The 19014-nt window shown below is 52.6% G+C and overlaps 2 protein-coding genes across 2 annotated transcripts in view; one reads left to right on the top strand and one right to left on the bottom strand.

Annotated features, from left to right (window-relative positions):
- Positions 1-19014, bottom strand: part of SH3PXD2B (SH3 and PX domains 2B) — a 516634-nt gene that overhangs the window by 312135 nt on the left and 185485 nt on the right. The window lies entirely within an intron of this gene.
- On the top strand, positions 3538-6126 carry DUSP1 (dual specificity phosphatase 1). Its single transcript, XM_052685092.1, has 4 exons — positions 3538-4008; positions 4125-4273; positions 4377-4596; positions 5113-6126. Exons 1-4 carry the CDS (start codon positions 3639-3641, stop codon positions 5481-5483), a joined length of 1110 nt encoding a protein of 369 aa, XP_052541052.1. The 5' UTR covers positions 3538-3638; the 3' UTR covers positions 5484-6126.

The following is a 19014-nucleotide window of genomic DNA, read 5'->3' on the forward strand; positions in this document are numbered from 1 at the left end:
CAACAGTGCCGTAATGCTGTGCTTGCTGGAACGGTCCAGGGCTGATTTTGGCCACGGGTAAGTGGTTGAAGGCCTGACCAGCCAGTTTTGCTGGGCTTGTGCAATGGGCCAGTTCCTTGCTAGGGCTTATCTGTGCTTGTCACCAAGGTGCTAACAAATTGGCACCGCTGTGTCTGTGCAGAAGATGTGGGCAGACCTCTCTTCCCCTCGAAGACAAACACCGGGAGATCTACAGTCCATGAGCAAAGCCAGTGAGATCCTGGTCCTGCCAAGACAATGACAGCTCTCAGTGTCAACGAGGGGGTTTCCCAAGATGAGCAGAATCCCACGAGCGGAGGATCACACTCGTGGGCCCCTCGTCTCATTACAGACATGTAAATATTCTGGCAGAGCAACATGGGAACCTCTTTAACTTCTCTGAAAGAGCGGTGTGGCGGTGGCACAGCTGCCCAGGGAGGTGGTGCAGTCATCATCCCTGGAGGTAATCAAGAGCTGTGGAGATGCGGCACTGCGGGATGTGGTCAGTGGGCACGGTGGAGGTAGGTTGGTGGTTGGGCCTGATGATCTTTGAGGACTTTTCCAACCTTGTGATTCTATGGGAAAACTGCTGAAGCCCAGGGAACAGTGGAGGCTCAGGGTAACACCAACCGTGGGTCCCACCTGCTGAGAAAAAGCGTCGCCCACATCCTGGCCCAGGCACAGCCTCGTGCTGCTGCTGCTATTATTACCCCCACAATGGCATCGTGGCCTGAGAGCAAACATGGATTTCTTTCCAAGGAAGGGGTTAATTGTGTGCTTCCTGGCTTTTGTTAAGACAGGAAATCAAATCCTTAAGAAAGTTACTCAGGTCAGGCTGAACTCCTAAAAGTCTCTTTGGTCCTGGTTTGTATTTTCCTTTCTTTCATTCTTATGGCAGGTTTATTTAAGAAAAGAAAACAAAAATAGAGTAAAGCAAGGAAATAGCTAGTCCAGGGTTATAAGTGATTAAGTACACACTGCCACATGTGATTAATTTTCTTCCTGATTTGTGCTAGGTGTAAACAAGAGCAGACTCGAAAGTCTCATGATTGAATAAGTCCATTCACGAGTGGTGGCCATTGCTTTGCACTCTCATGGAGGCAGATTCCCCTTTGCAGAGGCCACGGCTGAACACCTCCTGTGCTGACACACAGCAGCCTGGGTACCTGGCCTGGGGTGTCTGTCCCACAGTACGTATGGGATCAGGACAAGGCTGGCTGGCAGCACAACCAGAAGGTATCTGCCACTGAGAGCACCGTGCTTTGCTGTGCAGGTGTCAGATATGGCAGCAGCTTTAAATATGGAAGGTTGCTAAATGGGAAAAAAAAATCTCGTTCTTTTAGTGCTCTCTTCTGTATGGGATACTGAGAAGAGCTTTGGAATATGAGAGAAAGCATGGTCAGCAGCACAGGGATACCTGCATCTGTGAGACATGGCTGCTTTGCACGAGAAGGCACTGCTGGCATTGCACCATTACGTGACCACTTTCCATTAAGGCATCGAATGCCCTCTTCAGCCCGTGCTCCCACTTGTGGAACACAGAGCTGTGGGTTCACTGGAAGACCTCAGCATCCCAGTGGGATCCCCTGGGAGAAAACACTGCTCCTGACCCCATGGATGTGCTGTCCTTGCAGGGTCCTGACATTGAGAACATTTTCTGTAGGAAAAGATGATGAATAAAGGCCTGTCTTATGGACATCTGCTGCACTGTTTCCTTCTGTAAAAAGCTGGCAAGCAGTCGATCGCTGGTAATTCCTACTGTTCTGTTCCTTGGAGGAATCTGGAATGGCTGTTTGAGGTCAGTGGAGCCTGGCCATGTGCTGTCACAGTGGCATCACATCTTTGGGAAGGTTTGCCTCGCAGCACATCACAGGGGCACACGCAGGCCCTCCCGTGTCCCCATGCTGTGGAGGGACATGTGTCAGCCATCTGGCTGCTGGGGTCACAGCGCTCACACCTGGCAATGGGTCACCGTGTCCCAGTAACTGAGCAGTGATTGTGTGGTCAGGCAAAGTCATTTCCCAGCACTGAAGCCATATGGATGTTTCTCCCACAATCTGTTTCCAACCTGCTGTTAAAAGAACAACAATAAATAAATAGAACGAAAAGCACAATCCAGTGTTTATTTTTAAAGAATGTGTTGAAAAAACAGATTTGCTTTGAGACTGCTGTTCTGGCAAATAACACCCCGACGTTGCTCAGCAGAGTAGAGACATCTCTTCAGTAAGAGGGTGCCCGGGTCTGATGCCCACTCACCCACATCCTTCCCTGTGTCCCCTCCTTCTGACACCCGTGGGGAGCGTGGAAAACCCTGCAACACTCGACCCGATCAAGAGCCGGGCTGGTTTTAGGTTGGGACGGCTGAAGATTGGTGGAAAATGGTGGAAAAGCAACTGGAAAATTTGAGAAGGCTGAGAACTGTCAGGCTGCTGGACTGGGTGCTGGGGAAGCACTGAGGTGGTGGGAGAGGATGGCTTCACCCAGGGTGAAGAAAAGAAGCCTTCTAAAAGGAAGCGACCAGAGAAAGCTGCTGAGCGGGGAGATGCTGAACGGTGTGAGGAAGGAGCAAGGCAGGTGGTGCAGGGGAAGAGGAATTGCTGAGAAGGGACTGGGGGAGAAGGGCTGAAATCAGGGATGGTGCTGGGGCAGGCGTGCGGGGCAGGGGAGAAGTGCTGGGGAGGCAGGGGAAGTGAGCACAGAGCTGACGGGAAGCTGTAAGCAAGAAACAGCTGAGCGCTTTGGTGGAAGCTGGGCGCCCACGGAAAAAAGCAAACTTTTGGGAAGTGCAGAAACACTACCAAGGGGGAAAAACAGAGCTCCAACTGCTTCACTGCCGGTTACTGGGCTGCCCTGACTTCTGGGGAACTTGCTGTGCGGAAAATGAACCTCCACAGATCTACTGCAAGATTTTCCTTACATATGAAACATGAGAACAGCTCTCAAATATGTATACACTAAGCATCTCTATGCAAATATACCCATACATGTGCATATGTCGATGTGTAGATGTGTCTGTACATGTGTATGCGTGTATGCACAAACACCAACCCCTGTATGCTTATCTTTATGTATGTGCTGCAGGAAAACCAGCACGACCGCTCCCACGCCCGCATCCACTCACGGTGCCTCTGCTTGCACACATACATCTGAACGCACGCGTGTGTGCATTTATGTACCCGTGTATGCATACATCCACGGCGTGTGCATGCATGCATGCCCGTAGACAAGATGTTAGCTATGCGCATTAACTTGTGTACGTTCAGGCACGAGTGACCGTGTGCGCGTCTAACACGCAACGCGGTCCCTGTGCGCGCTCACACACAGCACCGCGCACCCGCGCCTCTCAGCGCGCGCCGGCGCGCTCCGGTGGCCCGGCGGCAGATGACGTCATGCGGCCGGGCTGGGCGCGCCCTGTTTGGCGCGCCGCCAAGGTGACGTCTGCTCCGAGGATCACGTGACCCGGCCCCATTGAGAAAACGGCGGCCGCGCGGCGCGCCACTATATAAGGCGGGTTCGGGCGCACGGAGCCGCGCCGAGTCGCTTTTGAGCCTCGCTGTTCTGTGAGCTGCAGCGCGTTGCTTCCCTGCGATCCGAGTCGAACGGAGCCGAGCGGAGGGGCCATGGTGAACCTGCGGGTGTGCGCGCTGGAGTGCGAGGCGCTGCGGGGGCTGCTGCAGGAGCGCGCCGCGCAGTGCCTCGTCCTCGACTGCCGCTCCTTCTTCTCCTTCAACGCCGCGCACATCCGCGGCTCCTGCAACGTGCGCCTCAGCACCATCGTCCGTCGCCGCGCTAAGGGCGTGCTGGCCCTGGAGCACGTCGTCCCCAACGAGGAGCTCCGCACCCGGCTGCGCCAGGGGCAGGTCCACACCGTGGTGCTGCTGGACGAGCGCAGCGCCGACCTGGAGCTGCCCAAGCGCGACAGCACGCTGCTGCTGGCCCTCGGCACGCTGTGCAGAGAGGCCCGCGGAGCCCGCATCTGCTTCCTCAAGGGTGAGTGCGCGGCCCCGGGAGCCGCCGCGGGACGGAGCCGACCCCGCCGCCTGCCGAGGGCTCTGCTCGCCCCGCGCCGCGCTCACCCCGCGCCTCTCTTCCCCTCTGCCCCGCAGGAGGTTACGAAGCGTTCTCGGCCGCCTGCTCCGAGATGTGCACCAAACCCGCCGCCCCTACCGGTCTCAGCCTGCCCCTGAGCGCCAGCAGCGCGCCCGGCAGCGCCGACTCGGGGTGCAGCTCCTGCGGTACCCCCCTGTACGACCAGGTGAGTGCGGGCTCCGGGCCGGCGCTGCCCCGCCGCTCGCGGGCGAAAGGGCGGGAGTCGTAAATCCGCCGAGCGATGTTAACGTCTGCCCCTCTTGTTTCAGGGCGGGCCGGTGGAGATCCTGCCGTTCCTGTACCTGGGCAGCGCGTACCACGCCTCCCGCAAGGACATGCTGGACGCGCTGGGCATCACGGCGCTGATCAACGTGTCGGCCAACTGCCCCAACCACTTCGAGGGGCACTACCAGTACAAAAGCATCCCGGTGGAGGACAACCACAAAGCGGATATCAGTTCCTGGTTTAACGAGGCGATTGATTTCATAGGTAAATGAGCTCTCCCTGCAATCCTTTTGTCTCGGATGACGTCCCCTCGGGAGTGATTTTTTTAGGGCATTGTTCTCTCCAGCGCAGCCTGCATTTGGGATCGGGGGACCTTTGTTGCTCGTTTAGATCTTCTCAGGGGATGCACCCGTCACTTTCTCTGGGCTGAGAGAGGGCTAATCTTGGCTTTACCAAACAGTTAGAAATACTGAATCAAGAGAAATAGGTTCTCTAGAAAATTGCTAGTGAATTTAAGCGGATCAGTATTAAAGTAATCTTGCAAGACTGCTAAAGTGACCCGGAGGAGCTATTAGTGTAATTGGAATTGGAGCCCAGAATGAGAATAGCTAGACTGCAGCTTCCCTCAGGACAAAGGCTCTTTGTCTCCTAAGCACAGGACTCACCTATTGGGCTCCTAAGGAGGGGATGAAACAAAGAGATGAAAAGCAGCAGCCTTTGCTTTCCCACCTCCGGGGGCAGTGGGACCTGTTTGTTAACAGGGCACTTTAATTCTTTCAGATTCTGTTAAAAATGATGGAGGAAGGGTATTTGTGCACTGCCAGGCTGGCATTTCCCGGTCGGCGACCATCTGCCTCGCTTATCTCATGAGGACCAACAGAGTCAAGCTGGATGAAGCCTTTGAGTTTGTGAAGCAGAGAAGGAGCATCATCTCCCCAAACTTCAGTTTCATGGGGCAGCTGCTGCAGTTTGAGTCGCAGGTCCTTGCCCCCAACTGCTCAGCAGAAGCTGGGAGCCCTGCTATGTCAGTATTGGACAGAGGAGCATCGACCACCACGGTCTTTAACTTCCCAGTCTCCATCCCTGTTCACACCTCATCCAGTGCTTTAAGCTACCTTCAGAGCCCCATCACCACCTCCCCGAGCTGCTGAAAGGCAGGCAGAAGCACGGCTAGAACTCAGAATTCTTGTCTCAGAAGTGCAATAACTATGGGGACAGTATCATCAGCCACTTGTCCTGTGGGGAACCATCCACGTGTCCTAGAATGCTGTTGTACAGAGGAGCTCACCAATATTCTGCTTGTTGCTGACTCTGAAGCCAGTATTGGGGATGCCTACAGAGAGATCAGAGGATGCTGCGTTTTCCTGAGCTCTTCCCCTTGTCTTCTGTTTGTCCTAAGCCTGCTGCATGTCCAGTAGTGTGCTCACCAGTATTCCCATTCCTGGACACTTTCAGCAACACTGATGTTGTCCCCTTTCATGACAGTCCTATTTATTTATTTTTTGTTAGTGCATTGTTTTGCCTTCATGAACCTGAAGTTGCATTTCTAGAGAAACCAAATACCTCAGTATTTTTTTTTGGTACTGTAATCCTATGTGTATATATCTGTCAGCTCTTCTTGTTTCCAAGCACTGACATGAAAGCACCGGGTGAGTGCTTCTTGAGTTGCCAAGGGTTGTATGTTTGATTTATTTATGATGTGAAATAATATATTTCTTCTTAGGAAGACATAGTTTTGTTACATGATTATAACTTTTTATACAAACAGAATAAATTATGATATTTCTAGTGAAAGCTGGATATACTTTAGAATCTTGGTGTGTTTTACTGTCCCTGAGCTTAACTTTAGAAGCTTCCAGAGAGAAGAAGTCTGAATTTCTGATGGAGTTTGACCTCAGGCAATGTGATTAAGTGGGGTCTTAAATAGATAGGAAAGTGAGTTTTGAAATCCTCACGCTTGACTAGAAAGTTCTGCTGCTCCCTAACCTGAGCCCTTTGTCCCCCCATAATTGCAAGCCATGGCAGACAGCCAGGGCCAGATCTCAGCTGTAGGGTGGCTTTGGCTGTGGTGGCGGCTGCAGAGCTGTGAGAGTTGGAACCAGCTGAGCATGGACTACAGGGGGTTTAAAAGAGTCCTGTCCCAGGAAGGAAGAAGCTTCCTTATTGCTTGTTTGCTTTGAATGCTTTGAAGGTTAAGTCTAAAAATTAACCTGTTGCTAACTGATCTCCAGCATGCATGAGGTTCTGCCAGCATGTTTTCTTTTTCTGTCTTGTCTCTTAATTCCTTTTTGCAACCCAAACTCCCTCTGATCCCTACAGTGAGATATTTGGCTTACTGTACTATCTCTGTAAATAAACCAGGGCATAACAACAGATCAGGTAACTCACAGTCACCTAATTTTGTACCCAGACTGTAATAAACTCTCTCACTGCAGCTTCCCACTGGGCTGACTTTGACCCAGTGCTTAAGTTAAGGCAATGTGAGGAGTTGTATCCAGAATAACCAAAGCCAGATGAGCGCTGCTGGCAGCAGCTGTGGGGTGACAGCCAGTGGTGCAGGATGGAGTGTGACACTGCTGTGAGAGGGAGAGCAGTGCTGCTGTGACATGTCTTAGCAGGGAGAGCTGGGCAGCTGGAGCCTTGCTTCCTTAGCATGTGGTGATGGCAGTGCTGGCTGCTTGCATGTAGGAGAGCTCTGGGATGCTGGGTGCTCTGTCTCTGCCCAGGGAGCACCAGTCCCAACATCTCTGCAATTCAAGGATCTGGTGCTATGGATTTGCTGAGGCAAACAACAGAGGCTTACGATTCTTTGTGTAAAATCAAGGCAGCTTATTATTTACAATCCAAAGTCCAAGCTTATAGGTGGGGGTTGCTAAGCAGGAGACAGCTGCGGTCTCATTTATAACTGAGGACACCCTGAGCGCAACTCCTGCTGAGACCATGCACGTTACCTGGAGCACTGACAGTGCTAAATCTACCAGCCTTCTTGCAGGAGAAGGTGCCCTTGAAGGCCGGGCTGCTGTGAGGCACTGCTGTGTTGGAAGCGCAGCCACATACGCAGCTCTGTCGTCAGCAGCCGCTGGCAGCTGGCAAGCTCCAGCCTGACGCTGAGGATGGAGCACATGGAGCAGCCAGAGGGGAGCAAGGAATGCTCCCCAGGCACCTGGAGCTGAAGATAAGAAAGACACCTTTCTGCAGTGTGAAGAACCTCAAAGTGCATTGTCTTCCCAGGTCTCTCGACCCTGCAAAGCCCTTTCCTCCTCCTGCAGAGGTCCCCTGCCAGGTTGAGCTGCTCCATGGGACTGCAATCCCAGTAAGATGCACAAGGCTGTTTCTGAAAATGTGAGCTTTCCTGCACCTGTGGAACAAGCTTTCACCTTCAAAGCAAAGCAGGGCTTGTTCAGTGGAAAAATACAACCTTGGCAGCCCTGGCCACGTAACTGATAAAAAGTCCTGCCTGCTAATCACAGTTCAAACAGAAATCCGCTCCCTGTCAGCTGGGGGAGCTTGTTTATGTGTTTCTTGGAACAATAAAACTCATTACCTGGCAGCCGATCAGCTTTTATAACCTAAGCAGGCACCTGATGGGGCAGAGCTGTGGCAGCACAAAGCACAGCCCTGTACCAGCTGGAGGCACAGCCCCCCAGCTCAGTGCAACATTCCTTACCTGTGCAGTGACCTCCTGCTGCCCCCCAGCACTGCGGTGCCCCCGATTCCTGCAGGCTGTTTGTGGATGGGACCGTGGTTGGAGCCCAAGCTGCTCCCAGTTTGGACAGATGAAGAATAAGGGGGAACAGCAGGCAGAAGCAAGAGGGTGGCAGCGGAATACTGAGCTCTGCACTGGTACCACAGTGCTGGGGGAGATGGACGGATGGATGGATGGATGCGGCTGAGCTGAGCTCCCTGTCAATGTGCTGGAGGGATCTTTTCCCTCTTCTTTCCCTCTTTTATTCACCCTGTGTGGCTTTTACAGCTTGGAACTCCCATTTCCCTGGCTCTCTGCATGCCAGTAGTACTCAGCTGAGCTCCTGCCCTCTCCAGCCCGGGACCCCCCAAAACTGAGCACTCAGCAAGAGTCTGTAGAGTTTCAGCTTATGTAAACCTGTCATTGTACAGTTGCTAATGTCCCCATGGAAACCACGAGGAGTTTCCCTTCACTGAGGACGGCACTAACATCACTTCCTGCTGCTGACAAACCAATTTGTCACAAAGTGATAGAAAGGCACGCTCCGTAGTTGCAGGAACTGGCTCTGGGCTTTGTTCCTCCCAGGCCAGAGCTGCTGGCTGTCCCTGAGGGCCAGCAGCAGCCAGCAGGCACAGACAGAGCATCCGTGTCAGTGCAGCACACAGAGCAGCAAGGACAGCCCCACACAGCTGTCCCACACACCATCTCCCACCAGCACAGACCCCCAAATGATCCCAGTGACCCAGAGGTAAAAGAGGACCTCCATGGGGACACAGCACGTAATAGCCCCAGTAAAAGGCTATAATAGGGGATGCAGAGTGCACGGTTATCTCATGACAAACAGACAGAGCTCCAGATTAGAGTGCTGGGGTAATCCCCTTGTCTCAGGGCTTTTGCCTTTCTGTTGTAATCAGCACTGTGAAAGGTGCTGGGTGTGCTGAAGCTTAGGGACTATCCTGCATTAGTCACCCTGGTATCTGAGCAGCAGGGCCACAAGGCTACGTTATGCATTTAGGTTGAAAAAGAACATTACATCCTGATCTCCATGGGCAAATCTAGTTTGCCCGCTTAGCACCTGTTTTTTTTCACTGTCTGGCTCCAGGGCAGCAGAAAGGATGCTGCAAGTCATTTGGAAATTGCATCTCAGTGCAGTCCCGGCTTCCCCAAATCCACTCCAATCCAAGGCTGGAGACAAGTCAGGGAAACAGTTAAAGCCTGGGCTCAAACTCACTCATGCTGAAAGAACGACCTGAGCTCTGTGCTGCATGCAGACACGTGTGACCTCCCCTCTACGTGCTCTTTGCTACTTGCAGAGCACAGCCAAGGGCAGGTGGGCACGGTTAGCACCCATCAGGAGTAAGTGGGACCAGGGTGTTAAAGGAGGGAAAGCCCACGTGGAGGGAGAGAGGTAGGGTCTAGTGCTCTGCTGAGTTATGTGGCATTGCTGTAAGGCTGTCGGCCTGGCTGGGGAGTGCCAGGACGGTTCCCTGTCCTGCTTTTGCTCAGGCTGAGGCCATACAACTCTGGGGGCAACACCCGTGGCACAGCTCTAGTACCCAGGAGGAGGGGCACAGTTACTCTGCCACTGGGCTGGGTGAAGAATTCCAATTCTGGGAGCTATTCCCCATGGTGGGATTGTGGTTCCCAGGGTTTCCAGCTACCACGGGGCTGAGCATCCCACCTGCGGGGCTTTGTGTGCCTCCAGCTCCGTGGGCACCCACAGCGCAGCTGGGACACCGCTCAGCCCATGGGATGAGGCCAAGCCCAGGATGCTGCCGGGCCGGGGGTTTCCTGCACGGCGCGCTCAAGGTCCCGCGTTTGCGTGTTTCCTGTGCGAGGCAGAAATGAGTCGCTCTGGGCTTCCCCTCCCTGGTGCTGCTGGGAGGCAGATGAGTGGGTGCGATGAGACACCCGGCACAGCCCGCAGGTGACTTCCAGCTCCCCTTCCACCGCTGTCGGCCTGCTGAGGGGCGGCTCTGCCCTCTGTGCTGTGCTGGAGTCGAGAGGGCTGAGGGCATTCGGCAGAGAGAGCCAGAAGAGGGGATGCTTGTGTACGTTGTGCGGAAATGGGGATGGAGAGCAGCTAGTGAGCACCCATGTTAACATCCCTGTTGCATTTCCCTGGCTGACCCAGGGCTTGCTGTGTGCTCAGGGTGGATGAGTGAGGTCTGTGGGAACGGCCACTTCATCAGCTGGTTTGTTCCAAAATCCATGCAGGGACTATCCCACGTGCCACAGAAAATGCTTCATTTCTCAAAAACTGGTTGTGTGTGACACCAGTCCCCTTCATTTCAGTACCTTTTGGTTCCCAAACTGTGGGGCATACTTAAAAATAAAAATCAGAGCCTGAGGGCTCTGATATGATGTAGTCACTGTCTAACTTGGTAACCACTTGTCTACAAATATGGATATGTGAAAAGTAGTACGTATATGTGTGTGTGTGTCTTTCCTAGAGCCAAATTTAAGTCTCACTTGCACAAAAAGAAAATAAACTACAGTGTGATTTAGAGTTCTAACTTCTGATATCAATTCGTTTTGTTTGAACTGTGTTTTTTTTCTTCCACCAGCACTTGTAGTAGATGCAGCTGAAATAACAATTTTGGGTCTTTGATATACTGGAAAGAGGGAATTTCTTTTCAGTGTCTTCTTGTTGAAGGATTACCTCTGCTAAGTGTGTTTCTGCATCAGTATCTTGTTCTTGTAAATCTTGTTAGGGGTTTATTAACCTGCCGTGGAGTCAAGTGCCATGTGGTTCTGATGGCAGGTTGTTCTAATTCAGGGAGGATATACACTGCAGATGTTCATTAACTAATGGATTAACTTGCAGACCAAGTAGAGGTTTCTTATTGCTTTCTGCAATGAAATCTTAATGGTTGCAGGCATTTTTTCAAGGGCCTTCTGCATGATGAATGTTTTAGCACTGCACCTGCCATTTATTGTATGTGATTGCATATGCACGCAGGATTGAAAGCCACCTGTATGTGTAAAACGTCCACCAGCAAGGTGAAAACTTTTCTGCTTCTTACTGTTTTTGAGTGCCCATCTCACATCACTGCCCAGGCTGTGGGGTCACTCTGCCTATAAGCAAGGGGCAGGTTGCTTTTTTTATTGGGTGAGCTTCAATGTTTCGTTAGAGGATGATTTCTTCTTGCTTGCTGTCACAACAAGAAGTCAGCAGTCCTACACGCGTGTCGGCTGTGACAGCAGCAGTTGCGAACTCTGTCTGTGTCTGAGCACATGTGGAATTTCCCCCTGCGTCTGGTGTTGCAAGAGATCAGAGCTTGCAGTCAGCAGCCACAGTGTGAGGGGACGCCGGGCTGAGCGGGGTCAGACAGCCACACCTGTGTGTCCGCTGCTTCTACGGCCTGCTCCGTGCAGACAGCCGAGGTGCCCGACGAGCTCTGCTGTGATGGGTGCAGGCAGAGCGGGCTGCTCAGAGCTGGGCGGGCACGTGAGCGTGGCTGATGGTGGGACTGCTGCTGCTGCTGCGGCAGCTAAGGGCCGGGAGCTGCGGGATGTCCTGCCCGAGCCTCGCAAGGAGCCAGCTGTGCAGCACATTGCAAACAATAGCTCCCACCCTTTCCTACCGACTGGGAGGAACAAAAAGAACAAAACTGTTTGCAAGGAGGAAAAAAACCACCCTGTCGCTCCCTGTCTTTTGCTCTTCTGTCTCCCTTCTTCCTCCCTGCAAGATATCTGCCAGCACTGAACACACCCCAGGTTTCAGCACCTTCCCTTGCCCTTTTCTTGTCCACCAGCACCAAAGGAGATGGCCTTTTGGAACTGCCTTTTGTTCCTCTGTGTGCAGCTTCTCTTCCAAGTTCTGGGGCCAGCTGACGTCAGGGCTCTCCGTTTGGGCTTAACGGCTGCTATCTGCAGCTGATGCCTTCCAGAAGCGGCAGGAACATGGATGGGGGGGTGGGAGGGAGGAAGGCGCAGTGTTGGGATGCGGCGCGATGCTGCCCACCACCCCTCCCTGCCAGGCACCAATTGGTTTGCTGAAGAGTACCATGGTCATTTATGGCCTTCTGTGGGCAGGACCTGCCCCCTGGCACCCTGTCCGTCTGTCCAAGCAGCTGGCAGAGCTGCGCGTGGCACTGTGAGCTATTTTTAAGGAGCCTGGGCTGCATCCCAAGTATAGCGTGCTCTATTTCTGGTGCAAAATGATCTTCCTGGGTGGGGGATGCAGGGATTTTTTCATATGAAATGCGTGGGTTTGGGCATACAGTCAGGGAGGGAAACAACTGGATGCAACTGGAAGAGAAGGACAAAAAAAGCAAGGAGGGTTGGTGGCTGTGGAGTTCTTACCCAGAGCTCGGTGCTCAGTGCCACCACTGGGTGCTCACTGCCAGTGGTTTGCTCATGGATGAGGAATCTGAAGGTGCTGGGTTTGGTTTACAGCTGGGGTGTATTGAGGATACCACAGGGCTTTGCATTGGTTTGAAACAGGCTGTTGGGTGAGCTTCAGATTCCAATACATTTAGCAGGGCTAAAAGGATGAACAAGGATGCTAAATGCAGAGCATAAGCTTGCTGGTTGCTTTCACCAATTTAGGACCCCAGATTGACTGAATCTCAAGGGCAGCAGGACTTTTTTTTTTTTTTTTGCTGGAGCTTAAAGAAATTCCAATAAAGGAATTAATCAGAAAGAGTTGTTTGTTTACTATATGCCTTGTAGTAGCATCAAGATGCCCTGAATAGTGCTGCAGGCTTAGTAGGGATGTTACGCTGACAGGGTATGGGAGGGAATGGCTCTGTGCTTGCAACCAGGTGCTTTAGCAGATGGATAGGATCATAACCCACAGCCTGCTCAGTGCAGGAACCTATTCTGCAGGTGAAAATCTCCATACATGGCCACAGATCAATGCCAGCACAACCTCTGCTCCTGCACTGGAAACTGGAGGTCTGAAGTTGTTCCTATTCTTACAGCACAGGTGGGCTGCTAAGTGCACAAAGGCTTGTGGGAAGAATGTAAGCTCCATTCCTTAAGGCTTTCAGGAATTTGCCATTAATTTTTCAGCTAACTTGGAAAGACTGATGTCCCTCAAACCCAATCCTGGCTGGAGGTGGCACAGCAGTGCTGTGACTGCAGCACTAACGCTCACTGAAGTTCTCCGCTCTGCTCTCACCTCTGCTCACCTGTGCACCAGAAAGACGTTTTCTAAACTCATAAATCCCACCTGGAAACGTCTGGTATTTCCAAAGCATAGGGAAAGGCTGATGGCAGCTTTTCCTTTCAGGTGGTCTGGGGGAATGTTTACTTTTCTGAGGCTGGATGACATTTCCATTTTCTGGTTTCCAATCAGGGCTGATTTAATGCCGTTTACGAATAATCACTCGGCTCCTGCAGGTAGGGATGCACATTGCTTCCCTTCCACCTCCTGCCAAAGAGCAGAAGGAAGAGGGAATAATAACATTTAGAAAGAGAACGAGGTCTGTTTGTAGGTAGAGACGCAGATTCAGCAGGCCGGGCTGGAGCTGATGTTTCCCATCAGATTTCTGGTTACCAATGGTAGCAGATGTAAAGACACAACCCAATATCTGTGGCCAAAACAGATTATTCTGATCATGCAATCTAAGGCCCTCCCAACCTGGTATTGAAAGATGTGTCCCTTTCTGAAGGGCACTTCTGAAGAAAGATTTCAAAGGATGGAGATACAATTTTTGTAGAATTTTTGGACGGTGCTTTAGCAGACAATCAGAAATCATTGATTCTTAACGTGTTTTACTTACACCAGTTCACCTCCTGCTTTTCTAACTCTGTTTACTTTTCTCTGAAGTGAAGACTGAGATGCTAAGCCTTACTGCTGTCAGCTTTAATTAGGCAGATGACCAGCTGGTGACAGCACACATCCACCAGGCTTTTTCCATTGGGCTTTTTAAGAGGAGCTGGGGAGGACTGACTTGCAGGGAGGTTGCTTTCTATTGGTGGTGGTTTTTTCTTGCACAGGGAGGTGAGGTTCTGGGTGGAGAGCTGTAAAGCAATGCAGCAGAAAAAGAGGCTCAAATGAGAGAATAAGGAATGTTTGTGCAAGGCAAGGGAAATGCAGATGCTGGGGGCAATTAAACTATTGGGTTAGCAAGAGGGCAGAACTGGTACAGCAGAGAGTGAATCTGCAATGTGAGAAATAGTCCTTGGATGCTAGAGACACTCCACAGTGTGAATTCCAAATCCATCACAATGGATGCTGAGAGTGAGCTAAATTTCGAGATTATTGGGCAGAGTGTCAAGATGGGAGAACGGGGAGAAAGGTGAGGGGGGGTGGTATGAATGAACCAAAGACATTTGTGGCAAGGAGAAGGAAAGAGGCAGAAAGGATGGGGCTGGGAGCAGCGTGATAGAGAGAACTTCCAGTGCTGCCAGGTTGGAGCAGGGACTCAGGGACAGGAGAAAATAAGGCTTTTTTCCTGTATTTTAAATATCCCCATTGTGCAGAAGGGGAAAAAACTTGCATCTAATATGTAAGGGTGAGTGCAGCTTACCTAAGTCAGGTTAGAAAGTGTCAGAACAAGGTGAGAGGTGTGGAATATGGGCTCTCACTCAGAGCTGACCATTTGGGTCATGCTGGGTCCTTCAGTGAGAGAGCTCTGCATTTCTGAGCAGCACTCTTGTTTTCAAGTTATTCTTCTGTTTTGGGAGGCTCACCAAAATCTCTGTTCCTCAATGTCAGAGCCCTGTGAAGGTTAGCAGTGCGCTGGTGTTTCAGCCCTGCTGTTTCTCTCCCATGGGCAGATGCTGCATGTGGTCTCACAGCACTTCCAGCTTTCCAGACATTTATTCCTTATGGAAGTGGGAGGTGCAGAAATAAAGACTGAAGTTGAAGCTGAGTTCAGGCAAAATTGCAGAGCCATGTGCCATCTTATGTTGGTGATTTAAGAATTCTATTGACAGCACTGGAGAGCGTGAAATTCATCACTGTTTGCCTAAGCCTCTCCCTGCTATTGCAGCCCTGGCTGCATTGTTGCTCTGCTTCCCCCTGGCACTTCTGAAGGACAGTTTAACCCCTGGGGTCCCATGGACCAATTCTCTCCTATTTTGTCCTCCCCACCATGACAAAAACAGGTGTAAGATATCACCAGGTCAGAAATCTCTTCTTTTGTCTCCTTTTCACAGGGCAATAACTGTTCTGGAACTAGGAACTGGACAAAATGGACCAGTTCTGTGCCCTCCTCCTACTGTGTTTTTTAACTTTTTACTTTCCCATTCCATTTCAAGACAGTGCTGGGACTCGGAGAGACAATAAAGCAACAAGACTTGGCTGTGCTGGAAGAGCAGTGGCTCGGTGGCTGCCTGCAGAAGCACAACGGCACAATGGCCGTGCCTGAGCTGCCACTTGTCACAGCAATGGGGCTGGGCCGTGGATGCAACGCGCTGCTGTGATGTGTTTATCCTCATCCTGGGCCGCCTGAACGGCTGTTCCTTCTGCTGCAAAGTTCACGTGAGGTCCCACAGATCACAGGCTGTAAGAAGTGATGGCCTGGCCAACTGTTCTGCTGGGGGCTGCGTATGCAGTAGGAGTGCAGAGACCATGCAAGGTGCAAAGGATACCTGGGTGGCTACAGATCCTGCTTGCCAGCTGAGCAGCCAGCTCCTCCTTTGCGGTGACTGTGCCGGCATCACCGCTGCATGGGAGGTGTCATCGCTGCTCTCCTTGTTGAGCTGTCCCTGCACACAGATGATGTGTGGGGAGTGCGGTGCTCCCAGCGCTATGGCAGGGCAGGGAGCAGCACCTGGGGCTGGGCACAGAGCAAGGGAGGTCAAACCGGGCCAGTGACCACCTCACTGCTGTGGCCCCATCCCACCCAGCCCCTCTCCAAGAGCCCAAGGTGTACAAGAGGAAGAAGAGATGGTTGGACAGGTGGTGAAGCTGCTCACCAAACTCCACGTGCACCATGGGAGGTGCTGGCTGTGTCAGGAACCCCTCGGTGACCCTCAAGGGGATAAATTTCACATCAGAGAGGGCTGTGTGAGACCACCAGCTCCCCCTGCACCACTTGGAGCTGCCTACATCCCACAGGTGCCCTGTGCAGCCGAGCTGGGCAGCTCTAACCTCCTGTCGTGCCCAGCTCAGAGGCACGGCCAGCTGGACCCACGCGTGCCCCACTCCCCCTGAGGCCCCTGGAGGGGGGCTGTTTGCGCAGGGCCCGGGGTGGAGAGCCTTCCTGCCGGCCGGGGGTGACGTTGGCTCTGCAGGAAGGAACGGCGGGTTCCTGAGGGAACCAGGGACATTCCTCCCATAGCTGCGCGGGGCCCCTCGCGTCCCGCAGGGCGCTCAAGCTATTATTGAAGCCCGTTGCTGTGGCACACTTCCAGGCCTGTATTTCTTTTCACATCGGAGGCTGGAAGCAGCTCCCTCCCCCTCCTCCCCCCGAGGAGTTTGTCCAGAGCCTTCTCGAATGGGCTGTACTTTTCCAGCATGGGGCGGAGGAAGCCCTGCAGCTCCTAGGAAGGTTTGGGGAAAGAAGATGAGGAGATGTGTGGGGTTGGGTTGGAATTCAGGGTCCTTATGAGGAAAGGCACCTGCGTCCTTGTGCCCCACACCCCTCTTTCTATGGACTGGTGTTGGTTGAAATAATGTCCTGAGGTCATAGATCATAAGAAACATTTAATCAAAGTTTTGCTCCTTGTTGCGTTTTGTTCACTTCTGTGTTTGCAAACATTCTCCTTTTTGCAGCAGCTTTATTTCATTCCTTCTTTTGCCTTTGGAGGACACTAATAATTTTTTGGTCAACAGCTTTGGCTGCTGCAGTTACATTTCTGTGATGGGACCACATGCTCGTCCCCTCCACATCTGCCTCCTGGGTCCAGATTTCTTCTGCCGGGTCAAGTCAGCACTGGCAATCGTTGGGACGATTTCTGTATATGGACATTTCTGCCCTAGAGAGCCGCGATGCTGAGATGTCTCAGAGTTTTTCACTCACACAACAGACACCAGGTCCCTCTGGAAGGCAGCGCTTGAGGCTGAAACTGAAAGTTCGGAGAGAATGAGTCACCGGTGCCCTGGTAACGTTGGCGAAAACCAGCCTCAAACATGGCACAGCTCAAGGTTTTGCAATCCCTGCAGCCACCCCCTCACGCAGAGCGACCGGGGTGGGGGGTGGGGGAGAAGGATCTCTGTTAGAGAAGAGGGAAGGTGAGGTGCAGGGGAGACCCCCAAGTCTCTCAGGCACAAATGCGTTGGAGTGACGTGTCCACATCTCAGTGTTGCTCCCTCTCCCCCCACATCCTGAGGGTGGTCTAACACTGTAAGGCAATCTCTCTGGAGATTCCTGATCGGGGCGGTGGACATCCACCACTCAGGCATTGTGTCTGAGGGTCTCCATGCAGCAGTTTCACCCTGGTGCCTGCTGTGCTGTGATAGCAAACAGCCCGAAAGCTTCAGCTGGTTTCTGTGTAGTGTTGGGCTTGGGGACAGGCTCACAGCCTCAGCTGTAAGCAAAGCCTCATCCCTACATTCACTGTCTTTGGGAAGGTTCTGAGCCCAGTTCTGTCTTACTCAGGCCAGAGCCTTCCCCGAGTAGTGCAGAGCTGTGCAGTGAAGCTGCCCCTGTGTTGTCCCTCCTGGCAGGGCCGCTTTAACTCCTTCCAGATTAGCAGGGCTCACGTCAGCGCCTGGAGTGGGAAGCAGCTGTGCTTAACCACCGCAAAACATAGCAACAGCAACAGCAGGGCCTGTGCCCGCGCCAGCAAAACCAGCACTGGGCGAACCCAAACCAGTTCTTCAGGCTTGCCTGGGCTTTGCAGTGTGAAAGAGGCAAAGGGTGGGCCGGGCTGGGTGCTCTGTAGGCTCCCAGCCTGTCAGCAGAGGCCTGGAGCACTGCTGGGCCCTGGCAGGAGCCATGGCAATGCCTGCACGGTGCTGAGGGAGCTCCAGAGTGGGGATCCAAACCCGCACCTGGAGCAGAGGGTAGAGCTCTTGTGCCAGCCCCAACCCACTGTCCCAGCTGTTCCATGGAGCTCCAGAGGCACCGTCCTGCCCTCTGCTCATCCAGCACAGGACAGACAGAAACCATGACCAGCCCCGGCCCACCTCCTAACAGTGATAGGCAGGTGGGTCGGCTGATGCAAGAGCTGAGATTAATGCTATCGTAACTTCCAGTGCTATTAGTAGTTAGGAAAACAGGCTGGCCTTTCAGAACCCACTTGCACAATTTGGCTCTTCTGACCCTTCTGGCCATATATTCTCCAGCTCCCTGAGTCCTGCAGGACACGCTGTTTCCTTTCGCTGCACCCCAGCTGCTCGGCCATTTATAACCTCCACCTCGGCTGGCTGGGTCTCATATTTTGAAGCAGCACGACAGAGCCGGACTGCTTAGCTTTCCTTCTCTGCCTCCTCCCACATGCCTTGGTTGCAGAACCTCCAGCACTTCCCCTTCCCACATGGAATAAGCTCTCACGGCGCAGCAAAACACAGCCCACAGTGCTGCTCTTACTTGCTGCTTGATCTTTGTTTTTGGACTTTACAGGCACCTGTTGCAAAGCAAGGCCCCTTCCTGCCATGTGCTCCCCCTGCCTGGGAGCAGGGCAAAGCTTGGGGCGAGACTTGTCCCTGTGGTGCCATTGCCCGTGTCCCCTGTGTCAGCAAGAAGTTCTGAACTGTGTGGTCTCAGAGCTGCTTGGTCCCAGGACACCAGGACACACGTGCTTAGACAACTCAAGGGTTTTATGGTTGGAGTCTAGAAGCAAATGCAGACTGCAGAAAGAGCTAAGGAGGGAAAAGTAGATTATGGCCTCAGTCAGAAGCCATGCTGACACATTAAGGGGATGATGCTGGGATACTGACAGGACACCTGGAGCCTGCTAATGAACCAAAAGCGAGTCAGGTAACTCTCTTCAGCTCAAATTTGGCAATCTGGGGAGGAAACCTCAGCTCTGATGGTGTGCATGTCCCCCAACGGTGTCACCACTGAGCGGCACTACTGAGTGACTACACCTGATGTGCATGGACCTGGTTTGCCAGCAAACATGTAGCCACTCTGTTAGACATTGCGTCAGCA

The sequence above is a fragment of the Tympanuchus pallidicinctus genome, unplaced genomic scaffold, assembly GCF_026119805.1.
Source record: "Tympanuchus pallidicinctus isolate F22 unplaced genomic scaffold, pur_lepc_1.0 scaffold21, whole genome shotgun sequence".
Classification (NCBI taxonomy): domain Eukaryota; kingdom Metazoa; phylum Chordata; class Aves; order Galliformes; family Phasianidae; genus Tympanuchus; species Tympanuchus pallidicinctus.